The following is a 19,798-nucleotide window of genomic DNA, read 5'->3' as shown; positions in this document are numbered from 1 at the left end:
GCTCCCGTGTGTCAGCAAATGGCAGGAGGAGGAACTCGGTGATGGAGCTGCTGTTGGACATTTGATGTCTCTTGACCTTGAGGCTCATCTAAAAGGAAGAAAAAACAACATTTCTGTAGACGTGATATATAAAGGGACTTTTCATCATTGTTGCAGAAATTCACTCAACTGCAGAATAGGGCTTGGTGTATTGTGTATGTTTCGTGTACTTTTTTTGTACTTGTCCTACACACCTGAGAAGTCCTTAAAGGTAGAAATCCTTGGTGTACTGCCCACCAAGTAAAATCTTGGGGGTCCTGCAAGGCAAAGGGACTGTCCCTCAGGGCAGTGTGCAGACAGAAGTTGTATCAATCAGTCCTGGTCTCAGCTGCCCCATGCAGGCACCTCGCGAGGTTGGTCACACTTAGGTGTTCCTATGAATAGACCCTTAATGCTACTGACAGCAGAGGAATCCAGGTTCAAAGTGCGCATCTCCAAACCCCTCACCCACCTCATCATATCTGAGGAGGATCTCAGCACTCTGCTTTTCCCCAGGGACACACAGGGATCACAGCAGCTGCCCATATACAACCATTCAGCAGCATTTGTATGGCCTCAGGACTGACGTGTCTTCTCCATGGGGCTGTTAGATAACACAGAGCTGCTAGGGCAGAGTTGTGCCCTTCTGCATGGCAGCCTGCAGCCCAGCAGAAGCCCCACGTAGAGTCAAACGTCGTTAGATGTGATGTCCTGAACAGAGAGCCAGCTCATTCCCAGCCACACAAACACTTCCCAGAGGCCCAAAAGTTTGGAAGAAACATTGATGCTTTTTTCATGGACATACCTGAGCGACAGGAACATCATCAGTATTTGAGCTGCACCTGAATTCTCGTCCCCAAAACTGCAGTGAGTACAAAGCAGCTTATAAAATTTCAATGATATTACGGCTGGAGATCTACGCTCGATGAGAAAGGAGACCAGGAGATTGCTAAGGGGAAGGTGTCTGCACTGCAGGGATGGCAGGGAGGTGCCCAAATCCCCCCTCCCATGTTGCTGCTGGGAGAAGCTCCCTCCCACCCTCTGACCATGGCTGTGCTGCCTGCAGCTGTCCCTGCCTGCAGCTGGGTCTCTGTCCCCACGCCTCCTGCCTGCAGCTCACAGCCCCCATCCCACCTGCTGGGTGCTCAGCTCTGCCCTGCAGACACCTCCTGGCAGCAGGGCTCTGCCCAGGGGCAGCTTGCTGGGGGATTGTCCTAGAGCCCAGGTCACACAGACCCTACTGACATTGCAAGGGTGGTGGTGGTTACAAGGAAAGTGTCCTTGTAACCCTCACTCTGACAGATTGTGAGTCTCAGACTCTTCTTAGAAATAACAGCATCTATTTCTACACTCATTGAGCCAAAGCAGAGAAGACTGAAATCTCATGAAGCTCAGGAAAGAAAAGACTGAAGCCAAAATCCCCTTCCTTCTTCCAGTTCTTTTAAAGTCCCCTTGGATACACCCTGGTTGTGCTGTGGAGCTGTGAGCAGGCTGCCCCAGGCAGCAGCCTCCCGCCAGCAGCAGGACCCTGCCCTGCCGGGGGGGCTCCTTCCACCCGCAGCTTCTCCCCGTAGCGCCCTGGGCAGCTCCCCGGGCAGGCTGAGTGCTGAGCCTGGCAGGCGGCAGAGGCCCTGCCCCGGCACACAGCCCCTGGGCCACAGCAGGGACCCTGCTCTGCACCACAGCCCTGGACACCCCTGCCTGCACCCCCGGCTTCTCCTGCCTCCAGGAACTCCGGCTGCATTGCCCTCCAGCCAGAGACTTACCGGGTGCAGGGCTGGGAAGTCTTCTCCCCCAGCAAGCTCTGGGCATGCTGCCACTTCTGCCTGCCTTTAAGCACTGTGTCTCTGCAGGCAGGGCTCACAACTCCTGGAAGGCAGTAGGATCTCTCCTGGGGAACACACTTGGATGCAGACCACACAAAAAACTAATTGGCCCTCTCTGAACACTGTATTGACTGATTCCTTAGGCAGCAATTGCCCTACTTAGGTGTGCAGATCTACAGGATGTGCCAAATTTCCTCTTTCTTGTTCAAATTATTCATCAATGAAGTGGATGATATGCACCCTCACAAACTTTGCTGATGACACAAAGCTGGGAGGAGTGGCTGATACCCCAGAGGGCTGTGCTGCCATTCAGAGGGACCTTGGCAGGGTGGAGAGATCACAGAATCACAGAATTTCTAGGTTGGAAGAGACCTCAAGATCATCGAGTCCAACCTCTGACCTAACACTAACAAGTCCTCCACTAAACCATATCACTAAGCTCTACATCTAGACGTCTTTTAAAGACCTCGAGGGATGGTGACTCAACCACTTCCCTGGGCAGCCCATTCCAATGCCTAACAACCCTTTTGGTAAAGAAGTTCTTCCTAACATCCCCTGGCACAAACTCCCCTGGCACAATTTTCGAAGTTGAGGCTGGGGACTAACCAGCAGGAGAGCAACTCTGCAGAGAGAGACCTGGGAGTCCTGGTGGACAGTACGCTGAGCATGAGCCAGCAATGTGCCCTTGTGGCCAAGAAGGCCAACGGGATCCTGGACTGCATTTGGAAAAGTGTTGCCAGCAGGCTGAAGAGAGGTGATCCTCCCCCTCTCCTCAGCCTGTATTGGTGCTCGGAGTTATTCCTCCCTAGGAAGGAGACACCACCTTTTCTTTGTGATGTCAAATGCATGAGAAGCCTGACAGGGTCAGAAAAGTGGCCATTTATTTGCAGAAGAAGCAATAGGGATGGATTCTCCAGAAATGCAACTTGGTGCTTGACAGAGCAGCACACTGCCACAGTCATGGTGACAGCCTGGCAGCCTTGTGTCTGGGTATTCCTGTGAGATCAGCCAAATGGGATGAAGGATTTGTTCCCTGACCCTTCTGTTGTGAGAGGGGTTTTGCCTCTCAGGAAAGCATACCGCTGTTGCCTGGACTCCTTCTGTGAGTGGCATCTGCCATTGGGGCCCAGAGATGTGCAAAGTCTTGGTTCTCTTGCTTTCCAACATCCTCTGGCATTCAGTCAACGCAAAGCAACCCAAGGTCTTCACCACAGCTGGTCATCATGTAAAGGCACCTCTGGGACTCCTTGCAACTGGCTTCAGTAATTCTGCCTTTGCTTATGTCAATCGTGATTGCCTACATTATTACGGACTCTTCTAGAGGTGACTTTGGAGTATGGGAATTCTCTATACAAATACAAAAGAGCTTTGATATTTTAGCTTGTGCTCAATGACTTTGGTCCTAGAACATTGCAGGTTATTGAATCAAAGCCTGGAATATCTTAGAGCCAATCACACACTGGCCTATAGTGTGTTGGTTATGGAAAATACTCTGGTGGGGGACTTCAACTTCCCAAATGTCTGGTGGAAAGACAACACAGACAACACCCGAAAACTTGTGTTGGGCCACGTGTGATAAACTCAGGTGGAAAGACTCAAGAACAGGTAACTCTGAATGGCTGTGGCACAGCCCAGAAGCTTGCCCTGGTCTGGGAATATGCCCCTGTCCAACTATGGAAATTATAAGGCATTAATATGAACAGACCCATCAGGTCAGTCAGCATAGTAAGGGGAAGTAATAGTTATTGTGCTGTAGGTGCAGAAGGCAATAAGCCTTGGATTGAGCCTCAGAAGACTCAAGGACATCTAATGCAGATCATCCATGAGCTAAGACAAACACTGAGCAGAGTGAAGGACACTTCGAGCAGAGGAGATGGGCAACTGGCATGGCTGAGCAAGGAGCTGCTGCTTAAACTAAGGGAAAAATAGGAAAATGTACAAGAAGTGGAAGGAGGGTTATATTGCCTGGGAGGAATACGGGGGTGTCAACTAGATGTGTAGAGACGGGACCAGGAAATCCAAGGCACAGACGGAGCTGAACTTGGCAAGAGACATGAAGAATAACAAGAAGGGGTTCTACGGATACATAGGAAGGAGGAGACAGCCCAAGGAGAGTGTTCCCCCTCTGGTAAATGAGATGGAAGAACTGGCTTCCTCAGACATGGAAAAAGCTGAGGTACTCAGTAAGTGCTTTGCCTCAGTCTTCACTCGTGGTCAAGTTTCCTGTGTCTCTCAGGACCCTGAACCTTGAGGAGAGGGTGAGAGGAGCAGATTCTGTCCCACTGTGAGAGTGGAACAAGTCCAGGACTGCCTAATGAAAGTGGATGTGTACAAGTCCTTGGGGCCAGAGGGTATACATCCCAGGGTGATGAGAGAGATGGCTGATGTGCTTGCTGAGCCGCTCTCCATCACATTCGAAAATTCATGGCTGTTGTGTGAAGCCCCCAGGGACTGGAAAAAGGGAAACATGACTCCCATTTTTAAGAAAGGGAAAACAGAAGAACTGGGGAACTACAGGCTGGTGATCCTCACCTCTGTGCCTGAGATGATCACGGAGCAGTCCCTCCTGGAACACATCTGAAGGCATGCATGAGATAAAGAGGTGTTCTGAGACAGGCAGCATGGCTTCAGCAAAGGCAGATCTTGCCTAACCAATCTGGTGGCCTTCTATGATGGAGTGATGGCATCAGTGGACAAAGGAAGGGCTACGAATATCATCTACCTGGACTTGAGCAAAGCTTTTGATATGGTCCCTCACCACATTCGTCTCTCTAAATTGGAGAGGTATAGATTTGAAGGACGGATTGTTAGGTGGATCAAGAATTGGTTGGCTGGTCGCAGCCAAAGTGTTGTGGTCAATAGTTCTATGTCTGGGTGGAGGCTGGTCACAAGTGGTGTCCCTCAGGGGTCGGTCTTGGAGCTGGTGCTCTTCAACATCTTTATCAATGACATGGGTGATGGAATCGAGTGCATCCTCAGCAAGTTTGCAGATGACACCAAGCTGAGCGGTGCAGTTGATACAATAGAGGGAAGGGATGCCATCCAGAAGGACCTGGACAGACTGGACTACTGGGCCCATGAGAACCTAATGAGGCTCAACAAGGCAAAGTGCAAGGTGTTGCACTTGGATGTGGGCAATCCCAGGTCTTTATATAGACTGGGCAAAGAAGAAATTGAGAGCAGCCCTGTGGAGAAGGACTTGGGGGTCCTGCTGGACGAGAAGCTGCACATGAGCCATCAGCATGCGCTTGTTGCCTGGAAGGCCAACTCTGTCCTGGGCTGCATTAAAAAGGAGTGGCCAGGAGGGAGAGGGAAGTGACTGTCCCCCTCTACTCTGTTATTGTGAGACCCCACCTGGAATACTGCGTACAGGCCTGAGGCCCCCAGCACAAGAAGGATGTGGAGCTCTTGGAATGGATCCAGAGGAGGGCCACTCAGATGATCAGAGGGCTAAAGCATCTCCCCTATGCAGAAAGGTTGAAGGAAGTGGTCTTGTTTAGCTTAGAGAAGAGAAGGCTCCACTAAGACCTCATTGTAACCTTCCAGTACTTGAAGGGAGTGTATAAACAGGAGGGGGAAATGCCTGTTCATATGTGTTGGTAGTGATAGGACAAGGGGGAATGGTTTTAAAGTAAGACAAGGGAGGTTTAGACTAGAAATTAGGAGAGCTTTTTTCACTCAGAGGGTGGTGAGGCACCGGAACATGTTGCATGGAGAGGTTGTGGATGCCCCATCCCTGGAGGCATTCAAGGCCTTGCTGTATGTGGCTCTGGGCATCCTGCTCTGATGGTTGGCAACACTTCCCAGAGCAGGGGGGTTGAAAGTAGGTGATTTTTAAGGTCCTTTTCAACCCAGGACATTCCATGATTCTATGATTCTATGCCTTTCCTCCTAGAGACAGATCCCAAAGAGGCATCACCTCCCAGGGAAACCTGTTCCTGGATTGTCCCCCATAGCAAGGAGGCATGCCTAGAGAAGCCCTAGGGATAAGGGCATCCCTAGCATCAGGACCCAGCAGTCCTGGCTGCCACATTGTCCCCTCAGGTCAGAGGGACACTCAGGCAGGGCTCTCACAGTAGCCAACAGCCTTCTCCAGCCTCCCACCAAAGCCCAGAAATTGCAGCTTTGGATAGCTGACAGCTCTTGAGACGCATCTTGGAAAGGGGCTCCTGACACCCTCACCTTTGGAGTAGAGCTGCAGGAGCACTGGGAACAGGGAAGTCAGGTCAGAGGCGATGGTCACCCTCCAGCAGCCCTCCATCTTGTTTGCTGCTGGCCCTCAGCTCAGGACAAGGGATGCCCGCCCTGGCTCCTTAACCACAGCTCCTCTGCAAGGTGCCCCTGCTCCTCCACCCATCAGCGAGGGTCGCCCAGTACAAGCTTGCTGCCTGCTGACCCCACTCCTGGCCACAGAAGGACAGCGCTGGGGAGCACCCAAGCAGTGCCCAGCAGGGACCAGGCCTTGCAGGGAAGGGGAGCACTGCCGCTGCTCCAGTGCTTATATCCTGGTGATGCAGGGCATCCCCTGTGACATCAGCCCATGTCATTAGAAGGCCTGTGAGGTCAGCAGCATGGAGATGGCACAGCTCAGGAGAGACATGAGAGATTTCCCTTCTTGTCCTGAGAAACAGCCACTTCCCTTCTGCCCAGTTCTTTTCGGGATCAGGAACAGATCAGGGACATCTCCAAATGGTGGCAAAGGCCGTGGAATAAAGGAAGTGGAGCGTTGGAGATATCACCACTGCCCCCTTATACCAACATGCTTCTGCTGTTGGGAGCCCTCCCATGATGGTTGGGTTTGAGGCTTGTCCTGGGGCTTGGATTTTTCAAAAGATGGGAGCAAAGGCACCTGGGATGGAACAGCCCCTCGGTGTGCCTGAACTCTTCACTGCACGTAACTCACTTCTGAAAGAAGGATGGGTTTTACAGAGTGAATTGGAGTACATGCCAGGGCCTCAGCACCATCCCCCAGTCTGCCATGCAGGAGGCAGAGGTGATACATGAGTGAGGGGCAGACGTACCCTCAATATGTCATGATGAGAGAGAGGAGTAGGGCAGCACTGCAGACAAAAAGGGGAGTGGGGAGAATGGTCTAGGATGGATGCTATGCTCTCCTGTAGGCTGCCACAGCCTCCCCACGGTGCACAGCTTTGGACCTTCAGAGGAGGTGGAGACCACAGAAGAGGCTGAGGTGGGGGGGCAGCCTGCCCCTTGCAGCTGGGCTGCCAGATCTGCCTGCAGGAGACCACTTGTGTCTCTGTGTCCACAGTGGAGGAGGAACCCATCCTGATTTAGGATCTAAACTCTCTCATTTCAGGAGACCTGTGGCATGCTGAAGGCAGGACTACAGCCCCTGACCGTACTGCACACAGATGGACCTGGTCCCGTGTCAGCTGAACCATGTCAAGTGGGCTGCAGGGAAAGACAAGAGCGACCATGTGCAGCGCTGGGTTTAGGTCTGTCCATGAAAGCTCATCTCTTTCCAGGTGCTGAAAAGCAGCTGGACTACATCATGCCTTGTGCAAGAGGAGTGTCAAGACACAGATTTTCCTGTTTGCAAGTTGCCAGATCCTGGTGAACATCACCTATGTTGGCCCATCTGGCAGCTGTGCACAGAAGCTGCCTCCAAGAACCCATAGAAACCATGGGGAATGTTTGAACCCTGCAGTGTCCCTTTCCTGTGGTTGTCGGTGAATAAAGTCCCTCACAGTGACATGGAGTCATTGAACTCAACTTACTCCAATGGCTTCCACAAGACTTTGCCCACTTCTTCAGCCTGGCTGCAGACATTTACCTCCTGCCATGCTGTCACCCTGACTGGCTTTAGTCCCTAAACCATAAGGGCTCCCCCAGTCTGCTGCCCAGTCCATAGAAGAGATCCATGCATCCAGACAGATTCTTCACGTGGAGCTACCTCTTGTTGATCATCCTCGCTTGTCTCTTCTGAAGAATCTGCACCCATTCAGCACGACCACACTTTCACCCTGACTGTCTCTCCTCTGACCTTCACCCAAAAGGGCTTCCACAGCCTGCTGCCAATTCCGTGGACAGGACAAAGGAAGGTGAATCTTATACAGATTTTATTAACTTTATTTTTATTTTAGGAGAGGTGATTCTGCTGTCAAGAAGTGTGTGTGCCCAGGGGAGGGAGGGAAGCCCAGGGATCCCTTCAGGCTGTTTCCCAGCAGGTTCCCCTGCAGCCCCAGGGCCATGTGCAGGGAGCCTGGTGGGGGGCAGAGCAAGGGAGGCCTTGGGCTGGGCCTCTGCTGCTGAGCTGGGCCGGGCTCCTGGGCCCAAGGGGAGCTCCTGGCAAGTGGGCAGCGCTGCAGAGAGACAGCTCTGCCCAGGAGCAGCTCCTCTGCACAGCGCAGCAGGGCTGGGGGCACTGCCTGCAGCTGGCACTGGGAGGACAGAGAAGGGAGAGTTGTTAAAGACTGTGTGGAGTGTTAGAAATCTGAGAGTATATGGAAAAGCAATGCTTATAACCCTTAACACGGTAAGTCTAAGTGCATTGCAATGCACTGGAGTATCCTGGATGTGCCCTAGACCTGGATTGTTCCAGAGCAGATGAGGCTGTAGGCAGAGCGTGTTTATTTCTTGTAGAGAACGACATGCTCCAGCGCAGCGGTTCCCTGACATACGGTCATTGTCCAGGCCCCGAGGGCTTCCTTGTCACAGGCCAGCTGCAGGTTGTGAAGCCGGGGGTGCAGGCAGGGGTGTCCAGGGCTGTGGTGCAGAGCAGGGTCCCTGCTGTGGCCCAGGGGCTGTGTGCCGGGGCAGGGCCTCTGCCGCCTGCCAGGCTCAGCACTCAGCCTGCCCGGGGAGCTGCCCAGGGCACTGTGGGGAGAAGCTGCGGGTGGAAGGAGCCCCCCCGGCAGGGCAGGGTCCTGCTGCTGGCGGGAGGCTGCTGCCTGGGGCAGCCTGCTCACAGATCCACAGCACACCAAGGCAATTTCAAAGGGAACTTCACTCTCATCTTTCCTTAGCCTCTGCTTTCAGTTTTCTCTTCTTTTAGCTCACTGGGAATAGAAATAGAAGCTGTTATTTCCAAGAAGAGACCGAGGCTTATATGTCATAAGAAGGAAGTTTATAAGGACACCCATTCAGTCCCTTTCCTGCCTCTCAGCCCCTAGAAAGCTCCACCACCCCTTGCACAGTGTCAGCAGGGTCTGTGTGACCTGGGCTCTAGGACATGCCCCCAGCGAGCTGCCCCTGGGCAGAGCCCTGCTGCCAGGAGGTGTCTGCAGGGCAGAGCTGAGCACCCAGCGATGGGATGGGGACTGTGAGCTGCAGGCAGGAGGCGTGGGGACAGAGACCCAGCTGCAGGCAGGGACAGCTGCAGGCAGCAGAGCCATGGGCAGGGAATGGTAGGACAGTGCTAACAGAGTAGTCTGGCACCTCTCTGCCTGTGCTATAGCCTACAGGATTCAGGAGATGACTCACAATCTCAGTAGCAGGACCTCACTCACTGCAGACATTTCTCAGTTCCTGTTGGTCCCCCACCTTGCTTTCTCTGGCAGAAGCCCTGTGATATTCCTCTCTGTTCTTGGAGCTGCAGCTGCTGTTCTTGCTTTATGGCTCCCTGCAGATGAGGAGATGGGGTTTTCAGCTGCAGCTCAAGCACTGACCCTCTGTGTCCCGTCACGCAGATGTGTCCATAGGAGGAAGGTGCCCAGAATTCCCCTTCTAACCTGTGGGGCTCTCAGCATTGCAGTCTGTGGGGCAGGGACAAAGCCGTATTTCCTTCCAGGGACTTTCTGAGGCCACAATCATTGAGCAGCTCAATGTGGGTAACGTGACTGAGCCCTAGAGGAGTCTGGCTGAGACCAGGGTAGATGGCAGACTGGCTATCCTCACTGCACTAAGGACAGTCACTTTGCCTGTCAAGAGCTCACCTGGTACACCTTACAAATGCCAGTGTTTTCTACCCTCTAAAAATGCTTCTGAGGGAGACACAACCGAAACAAAGTAAATCACAAGTACTGTTCATCAGTAAAGAGTGTTGAGAGTGGTAATGCTGTGAAGTCCAATACATCAGAGGTAGATTTAATCAGAGATCACTCCTGGTTCCTTTTTGTGTAGAGCGGTAGGACAGATCTGAATCCTCCAGCACCCACAGCATAGACCGCTGCTCCCAGGGGCACATTCCTCCAGAACCAACCAGACCTCAAACAAGGCAGCAGCACAAAGGTCTCTCAAAGGGGAAGTCACTGTAGGGGAGTTTGGATGGGAAGATAACTTTTTTTTCTTTTGATTTGTTTTATTTTGTTTCAGAGTTGTCTCTCCTAATTATCACTGTCTTTTCTTCCTGAGGTAGTCCCATTTGTCCAGGAGGATCAGATGACCAACAGCAGCTCCATCACCGAGTTCCTCCTTCTGGCCTTCGCAGACACACAGGAGCTGCAGCTCCTGCACTTCACGCTCTTCCTGGGCATCTACCTGGCTGCCCTCCTGGGCAATGGCCTCATCCTCACCACCGTAGCCTGCGACCACCACCTCCACACCCCCATGTACTTCTTCCTCCTCAACCTCGCCCTCCTCGACCTGGGCTGCATCTCCACCACTGTCCCCAAAGCCATGGCCAATTCTCTGTGGGACACCAGGGCCATTTCCTATGCAGGATGTGCTGCACAGGTCTTTTTCTTTTTCTTTTTCTTTTTAGCAGAGTTTTCTATTCTCACCATCATGTCCTATGACTGCCACGTTGCCATCTGCAAGCCCCTGCACTATGGAACCCTCCTGAGTAGCAGAGCTTGTGCCCAGATGGCAGCAGCTGCCTGGGGCAGTGGGGTTCTCTATGCTCTGCTGCACACTGCCAATACATTTTCCCTGCCATTCTGCAGAGTCAATGCTGTGGACCAATTTTTCTGTGAAGTTCCCCAGATCCTCAAGCTCTCCTGTTCGTCCTTATACCACAGTGAAACTGGGCTTCTCACATTTAGTGTTTTTGTGTTTTTGGGGTGTTTTGTGTTCATTGTGCTCTTCTATGTGCAGATTTTCAGGTCTGTGTTGAGGATCCCCTCTGTGCAGGGACGGCACAAAGCCTTTTCCACATGCGTCCCTCACCTGGCTGTGGTCTCCCTGTTTCTCAGTACTGGCATATTTGCCTACCTGAAGCCCCCCTCAATCTCCTCACCATCCCTGAACCTGTCAGTGGCAGTTCTCTACTCGGTGCTGCCTCAAGTATTGAACTCCTTCATCTACAGCATGAGGAATCAGGAGCTCAAGAATTCTATTAGAAAAGTGATGTCATGGATATTTTTCAGGATGTTCTGAGGAAATTGATGGGATCTTTCAGCAGCTATGGACTCCTTCGTTTCTTGTGCAAGTAAAGTGTAGTTTGTCTCATGACAGGGCAAGGCTTGATTTACTTCTAGAGTAATATTGCTGCTTTTTGTTTGTTTTGTTTTGTTTTCCTTGTGATGTTTTCCACAGAGAAATACTGTTCTTCATCCCCTTGTGCTCAAGTAGCAACATTGCTTGTGTGACACTGAGGCTCTGCATAAACGAGGAGCCAGCCTCTCTGTATTTAAAAAATAGAAATCAAGCTACAATAACTTCTTTGTCTGGACTCTCAGCAGATCAGGAAGTAATGGGAACACTTGTCACACTTGTCTGGCTGCAGCAGGTCTGGGCAGGCTGCCCTGGCCCTGGGTTTGTCAGGAGCTGCCTGAGGACCCCCAGGGATGGCATGGAGGGGCTGCAGCCCTCTGAGGATGTGCTGCAGAGGAGAGCTGGGGACACAGCAGGGGACACTGACCTCTATTTGCTGGTGCCATGGCTGTCCCATCTCTGGGGCTAAGTCCTTTGTATCCCAAGGAGCTGCTGTGCCCTTCAGCTGAACCTGCAATAATCGTGGCACAACAGACGCCTCTTACAGCTTCACTTTGCATCCTCCTTCATGGTAGGGCACCACTCCGTGTCCTTTGCTCTGCTCACGGTGTTTGTCTTAGCTCATGGATGAACCAGATTTCATCTGCTTGAGTCTTCTGAGGCCCAAACCAATGCCTATTGCCTGCTGCACCTACAGCACAATAACTATTCCTTCCCCTTACTATGCTGACTGACCTGATGCATCTGTTCATATTAATCCTTTTTAATTTCCCTAGATGGAAGGGGACATATTCCCAGAATGCTGGGCTCTGCCACAGCCACTCAAAGTCACCCTCTGTGGAGTCTTCCAGCCTGAATTTTTCACAATGACCCCGCATGAGTTTCTCAGGGTCCCAATGGTCATTTCAAGTGTGGGTCATCTTCAAGGATCCATGCGCAAGTGTGCAAGGATGCATGGTGCCAGCCTACAGGAATCCCGGCCTCCCTCGAAGAACCTATGGACTTGTCCAAGCTGTAGACTTGAGTTCCCAGACTGCAGTGGCTCTTTGAGATTAATTAGAGTTGTGTTAGTGACTTTTCATTGCTCTGCTAGAAACTGAGCTGCTGTTCTGGTTTCCTTTAGTTCCTTTTTTAGAACTTTTACTAATGTTTCTAGGACTTTTGCTTTTGTGACTTCCAACTACATCTGTTTGATTTGTAACCAGAGTTACAAACCAGAGTTAATCTCTGGGCTCTAAGATCATCATGGAATCATATCATAGCATCATAGAATGGCTTGGGTTGGAAGGGACCTTAAAGATCATTTAACTCCAAATACCCTACCATAGGCAGGGATGCAACCCACTGGATCAGGTTGGCCAAGGCTCTATCCAACCTGGCCTTGAACACCTCCAGGGATGGGGAATTCACATCTTCTCTTGGCAACTTGTTGCAGTGCCTCACTACCCTCTGAGTGAAGAATTTCTTCCTAATGTCTAGTCTAAATTTATCCTCTTTTAGCTTAAGACCATTCCATCTTGTCCTATCATTATCTGCCCGAGTGAAGAGTCCTTCTCTATCTTTTTTGTAAGACCCCTTTAAGTACTGAAATGCCATGATAAGGTCTACCTGGAGCCTTCTCTTCTACAGGTTAAACAGACCCAGCTCTCTGTCCTAGTTCAGATCAGAGCCAGTTCCTCCATCTCGAAAAGGGACCTGATGGCTGCTGGTCAAAGCTGAGCCAATGAGGGACACTAGTTGTGCATCTTTGATAACATTTTTTAGAAAGTATAAAAAATGTTTGTGCATCTGCAGCTGGCAGAGGAGTGAAAAAATGTGAGAGAAGCAGCCCTGCAGACACCACAGTCAGCAAAGAAGTTCCAGGTGCCAGAGTAGAAGTTCCCCACAGCCTGCTGAGAGGCCCATGCTGGAGCAGGCTGTCCCCTGCAGCCCATGGGCACCACGGCAGAGCAGATCTCCACGCTGCAGCCTGTGGAGGGGCACCACGGTGGAGAAGGTGGATGTGCAGCCACTGGAGAGGAGCAACCACAGGAGCAAGATTTGTGTGGGAGCTGCAGCCCATGGAGAGGAGCCCACTCTGCAGCAGTCTGATCCTGAAGGACTTTCCACAACTTGCTACAGATCCATGCTGAAGAACTTCTTGAAGAGCTGCTGTCTGTGGGGAGGTCATGTAGGATCAGTTTGGGAAGGATGGCATCCCATGGGAGTGACCCCACACTTGAAGGGGGGGAGAGTAACCCTGCACTTGAAAGGGGGAGAAGGGGAAGAGAGAAACATGGAAGGAGCAGCGGAGACGAAGCATCATGGACTGATGCCCCCATTCCTTATCACTCTGCACCTCTTGGTGGGAGGAGGTAGAAGAAGTGGGGTGGTGGTAAAGTTGCTTCTAGTTGTCTTTTAGTTGTCACTGCTCTGCACTGCTATGTGCTGGCAATAAATGATGTTAATCTTCCCCAAGTCTGTCCTGTCTGCGACAGTAGTTGTGAGCCATTTCTTGGTCCTTACCTCAGCCTATAAGTTGTTTCTTTGTATTTTCTCCCTGTATCCTGCTGAGGAGGGGTGTTGAGAGAGCAGCATGGTGGGCACCTGGGAGACAGCCATGGTTAACACACCAAAGCTGGGCATTGAGTTTGGGAGTAATTTGGGGGTCCTGGCACAGTGGAAGCTTCCTGTGCTATTATTGCTTTATGTGCATTCCCCTCTGCAGGACAACCAAACCCCACTGCCCCTCCTGTGGCTCTCTGGGACCTCTCTGCAGTCACCGCATCAGGCAGCATGCATGCAGGGGTAAGGAAATGTTCCCCCAGCACAGCCCCCTGCCAGACCTCACTGCCCCGGCCCCCACTGCCCTTCTGCTTTAGCAGCATCCCCCCTCCATCCAGCCCTGCCCCAGCCCCAGCATGTCCCTCACAGGGGTTCACAGACAGCCCTGCCTTGGGGCTTGCTGGGATCTGGGCCCAGAGAGGGACCAGGCTGGGCTGGCCGTTCCCCCGGTACAGGCCCTGAGCCCAGCAGGAGGATGGAGGTGCTCACCTTTCTGTGATCGGCCATCCCCAAACCATGGTGGAAGGCTAGTGCTGGGAACTGCTGCCATGAGGGGTTGGGCCTGGTGGTAATTTTCTTGGGCAGTTTCTCCTTTTTTCGTGCTACAAGAAGCAGAGAAATCATGTCTGACCAAGCATAAGCAAAGGATAATGGCAGGACAAGGGGGATTGTTTTTAAAGAAGAAGAGGGGAGATTTAGATTAGAGCTTAGGATGTAATGCTTCACTCAGAGGGTGGTGATCTACTAGATCCACCTGATCTAGTTGGCGGCATCCCTACCCATGGCAGTGTAGTGGGTTTACGTGGCAAGGTTTTGGTAGCAGGGGGCCATGGAGGTAGTTTTTGTGAGAAGGATCTGGAAGCTGCCCCATGTTTGGTAAGGGCTCCACTGGTGACCAGAGTCGAGCCAATAAGTGATGTTGTTTTGCATCTCTGTGAGAGCATATTTAAGACAAGGAAAAAAACCCTATGTCACACACAACAGCTGGCAGAGAGAGAGGAGTGAGGAACAGCCTTGCAGGGGCCAAGGTCAGTGAAGAAGGAGGGGGAGAGGTGCTCCAGGCACCAGAGCAGAAGTCCCCTGAGGTCTGTGGTGAGCACCCTGGTGAAGCAGGCTGTTCCCCTGCAGCCCATGGAGTACCATGGGGGAGCAGGGTTCCACACTGCAGCCCGTGAAGGAGACCACGGTGGAGCAGGTGGCCCTGCACTGACGGAGGCTGCCGCCTGTGGAAGACCCCTGCCGGAGCAGATTCTGGGCCAGACCTGTAGCCCGTGGAGAGGAGACCACGCAGGAGCAGGTGACCTGGCAGGAGCTGCTGCCCATGGGGGAGCCAGGTTGGAGCAGTTTTCTCCTGAGGGATGGACCCCGTGGTACGGACCCATATCTGGAGCAGTTCTGGGAGAGCTGCTGCCTGTGGGAAGCCCACACCGGATCAGTTCATCAAGGACTGCATCCAGTGGGTGGGACCCCACAGCACAGGGGACGAGAGTGACCGAGAAGGAGCGGCAGAGAAGAAGTGTTGTAGACTGACCATAACCCCCATTCCCCCGTTTCCCTGTGTCGCTCGGGGGGAGGAGGTGGAAGAGGGTGGATGGGGGGGAAGGTGCTTTTGGTTTCTTTCCTTTGTTTCTCACTTCTCTAGCTTGTTAGTAATAAGCAATAAATCTTACTGTCTCCCTGTGCCGAGTCTGTTTTGCCCATTACAATAATTACTGCGTGATCTCCTTGTCCTTATCTCAACCTTAGAGCCCTTTTCATCGTATTTTCTTCCCATTCCTCTTTGAGGAGGGGGAGTGAGAGAGCGGCTGTGGTGGAGCTCGGCTGCCCACTCGAGCGGAACCACCACAGGCAGGAGGGTTGGAACTAGATGATCTTTAAGGTCTATTCCAACCCAAGCTGTTCTATGATTCTGTGACTCTATGATCTCTGCCTTGAGGTACGCTGCTTGAGAGCCCCTTGGGCATGGGGATGGTGGGCAGGGCCCCAGGACCTCCTCTGCCTGCTCCCTTCTCCCGTGGAGCTCACAGAGGCTTCCAGCCCTGTAGAGGACCCAGAAGAGGGCTTGTCTTGCTCATGGTCACAACTGGACTATGGCCCTGCAGAGTCACCCCAGAACCTCCAGCCTTGCCCAAGGGTTATGTTTGGGGTACTGGCAAGCACTCAGGGTGAGGAGACTGTCTCAAGGACATGTGCTAAGGACAGGGACTGAGGAACAGCATGGGTCCTGGGTGATGCTTGTCTCTCTAACGCAGTTTCCAGCCCAGATCACCCCTTCAGTCCCCATCCCTCCTCTGATCTTTTGAGTGCTCCGGGTTGACTCCTGGTTCTGCCCTTGCTGGTCAGGGTGGGAAACAGACGCAGTGTACTGGGTCTGGCTGGGATGTTAACTTTCCCTGCAGCAGCCCATACAGTGCTGTGCTCTGCACTTGTAGGTAGAACAGCAGTGGTATCACACCAGTGTTGTGTCTGCTGCTGAGAAGTGCTGGCACAGCATCAGGACTCTCTCCCACCCTCCCAGAGCCAGCAGGTTGGGGGTGGGCAAAAAAAGTGAGAAAGGAACATCACCAGGGCAGCTGGCCTAAACCAACCAAAGGGATATTCCATACCATATGATGTCACACTCAGCAATAAAAGGTGGAAAAAGGAAGCAGAGGGGAGGGGTGGGCTCTCATTGGGTAAATGTTTGTCCTCCCGAACAACAGCTACTGAGGCCCTGCTTCAAGAACATGGTCAAGCATTGCTCATTTGTGGAAAGTGGAGAGTAATTTCTTTCCTCTGCACTTCCACCCAGCCTTTACTTGTTTTGTTTTCTTTTCCCTTTTCCCTTTTCCCCTCCCTTTTCTCCTTCCCCTTTTTTCCCTTTAGTTAAATTGTTAAATTAATTATAATCTTTCCTTAATAATTATTTTTCCCTTTAATTAAATTATCCATATCTCAACCTGTGAGTTGTTCTTTGCTTTACTTCTTTCCCTCCTCTTCTAAGGAGGGGGAGTGAGAGAGCGGGTGTGGTGGAGTTCAGCCGCCCAGCATGGTAAAACCACCACACCCAGATGGATGGGAATGAGTGCTGCCAAAACTCCTTCCCCAGGGGTCTTTAGATATGCAGGATGCTTGGAAGGATTATGGAGCATTTCCAAAGGCACTAGGTATGTTCAGATACACCTGAGGATGACCTGAATTCCCCCGCAGTCTCCCTTGCCTGTGCCTGCTGCATCCCCATTGCCACCACAGAGACTGCAGACACCTCCTTTACCTCAGATGCAGAGATATCACACAGAGACCATGAGAGAGTCAGCTCACACCCAGATACATACTTTATGTGGGCTCCAGGAGAAAGAGAGCAGGTTGTTGCCTCAGCAGAAGTGGATGGAATCCAAACAGTTGTGAAGGAACAGGGTAACCACTTATAACAAAAGCAACAGAAAAAAAAAGTATTTGTGTATATTAATAAATCGTACATATTATATGCATATAAAAAAAAAAACAGTAACAGCAACTACAAACATACAGGTCTGTCATGGGACAGACTGTGAGTCATTTGTGGAGAGAGAGAAAAAGTTTATCACTTCTGAAAAATGTCCATGAAATCACTTTCCTCAGGGGATCCTTCAGCTCCTGGTTCCTCATGCTGTAGATGAGGGGGTTCACTGCTGGAGGCATCACTGAGTACAGAACTGCCACCACTACATTCAAGGATGGAGAGGACAGGGAGGGCGGCTTCAGGTAGGAAAAAGTTCCTGTGCTAAGGAAAAGGGAGACCACAAAGAGGTGTGGAAGGCACGTGGAAAAGGCTTTGTGCCTTCCCAGCTGAGAGGGAATCCTCAGCACAGCCCTGAGGATCTGCACATAGGAGAGCACAATGAATACAAAACACCCCGAAAACAGAAAACCACTCAATATGAGGAGTGCAACTTCCCTGAGGTAGGAATTTGAGCAGGAGAGCTTGAGGATCTCTGGGATTTCACAGAAGAACTGGTCCAGGGTATTTCCTCCACAGAGGGGCACGGAAAATGTATTGACAGTGTGCAGCAGAGCATGAAGAACCCCACTGCCCCAGGCAGCTGCTGCCATCTGGGCACAAGCTCTGCTGCCCAGGAGGCTCCCGTAGTGCAGGGGCTTGCAGATGGCAACATAGTGGTCATAGGCCATGATGGAAAGGACATTCATTTCTGCTGATACCAAGAAGAGAAACAGAAAGACCTGTGCAGCACATCCGGAGTAGGAAATGTCCCTGGTGTCCCAGAGGGAATTGGCCATGGCTTTGGGGACAGTGGTGGAGATGCAGCCCAGGTCAATTAGGGCGAGGTTGAGGAGGAAGATGTACATGGGGGTGTGGAGGCGGTGGTCACAGGCTACGGCGGTGAGGATGAGGCTGTTGCCCAGGAGGGCAGCCAGGTAGATGCCCAGGAAGAGTGTGAAGTACAGCAGCTGCAGCTCCCATGTGTCTGCAAATGGCAGGAGGAGGAGGAACTCAGTGATAGAGCTTCTGTTGGACATCTGATCCTCCTGGACAAACGGGACTACCCAAGGAAGAAAAGACAAGGAGATATTAAGACAGACTTCAGAGGACACGTTCCTGCTCACACTGGACTCATGGAGCTTTTTGATAGTCTCCTCTATGTGAAAGGAGATATTTTCAGTGGTTGGGTCCCTGCATTGCATGAGTGGCATTTGGTCCAGTGAGGGTTTTCCCTATTTACCACCAAGAGAGATGATGGCATATTGGCCATCAGCCTGTGTAAGGGAAGAAAGATAGATTCATTGCATCCTCTTTACCCTTCTTCACGGGTGATATCAGAATCAGAAACAAACTCACGAAGGCACAACTGGCCCACTCATCTGCATACCTCTTTGTTTTGATAAGATAGACTCTGTCTTCACATCAGTTTCTCTTTATTACACCCTTTATCCAGGTACTGTATGGGTAATGGAATTTTAAATACTTGGAAGTACCCTTTCTGCCTTAGATGAAAGTAAAACTTCACACTCTGCTCTCCAGAAGACAAGGTGCGACAAAAGTGTCTTCTTCTGTACCTTTTCAGGATTTAGATTCCCCTTTAGCTTCTGGGAAATGGTAAAAATCTTTTTCCGTTGTTCTCAGTGTCAACACAAGCCAGTGTTTGGAGGCAAAATGCTCAGCTGGAGGGTGACTGCCCCCACAGGTTGCTCTGAAAAAGAGCCCGGACTGTGCTAAGTGTGAATGCACAACTCCTCTCTTTCCCTGCCCAGCTATGGGGAGAAGGTGGAGAGGGACAGGACAGGGTTCTTGATTCATGTGGCTGAAATAAGAGCTCTGAGAAATGCAAAAGGTCACAAAGAAGCAGTGACCTTCTTAGGGCCTGTTGTAGCTTTCCAGGGATAAAACCTCAAGCTGACATCTCCTCAGGAGAATGACCTCATTGCCCAAACTGAAAGGACTGCATTGCACAGAACTTGAAATTATCAAAGGGGACTTGGGCATCTGTTTCCAAGTAAAACACTTCCAGGGCAGGGGCAGTGCCAGAACAGGAGCTTAACATCCCCCATCAGCACTGTTACTGCCAGAGCGTGCCACAGCGAGAACAGGAGCAGTGCACACAAATGCAGAAAGAAGGAAATGTACCGTCTTCCTCCTGCTGAGAGGAGACAGCCAGACACTCAAGAAAGCCTTCTCCCTCTGCAGCTGTTCACGCCACCCCCAGACAGCAAAGTCACAGGGCTGTAACTCCCAGTCTCTTTGATCCACAGAGTGAAACCAGCCCATGTCAGGGGAGATGGAGCTTAGCTCTGCGGGAGCTGTGGCTGTAGAGGAGGCAGCTCATGGCCTGGGCCCCACAGCCTTGAAGGCAGAGGCTCTGCTTGGGGGGAGAGGAGAATGAGGGGGCTTGCTCAGAGGACAGCATCTGCATGGGAGGGACAGACAGGGAGCAGCCAAAGTTCACCCACCACAGAATTTCGGTTACAAGATCCCTCTCCTTCTCTGCCAGTGTCTCTGCTGCCTGCAGCTGTCCCTTCCAGTAGCTGCTTCCCACATCTCCTTCTTGTCATCACTCACAGACCCCAGCCCAGCCCGTGCTCACACAGCTTTGCCCTGCAGA

General features: G+C 51.7%; 2 protein-coding genes across 3 annotated transcripts in view; one reads left to right on the top strand and one right to left on the bottom strand.

Moving 5' to 3' along the window:
• LOC137846768 (olfactory receptor 14C36-like) overlaps positions 1-19,798 on the top strand; it is a 70,756-nt gene that overhangs the window by 39,477 nt on the left and 11,481 nt on the right. The window lies entirely within an intron of this gene.
• LOC137847304 (olfactory receptor 14J1-like) lies at positions 17,256-17,870 on the bottom strand. Its single transcript, XM_068665594.1, has one exon. It carries the CDS (start codon positions 17,868-17,870, stop codon positions 17,256-17,258), a length of 615 nt encoding a protein of 204 aa, XP_068521695.1.

This window comes from Anas acuta, chromosome W (assembly GCF_963932015.1).
Source record: "Anas acuta chromosome W, bAnaAcu1.1, whole genome shotgun sequence".
In the NCBI taxonomy this organism is placed as follows: Eukaryota; Metazoa; Chordata; class Aves; order Anseriformes; family Anatidae; genus Anas; species Anas acuta.
Note: the sequence above shows the minus strand (reverse complement) of the source record. Positions and strands in the feature narration are given on the sequence as shown.

Coding starts and splice junctions, on each gene's coding strand:
- LOC137847304 (XM_068665594.1), bottom strand. CDS start 17,870: ATGGCCTATGACCACTATGTTGCCATCTGCAAGCCCCTGCACTACGGG.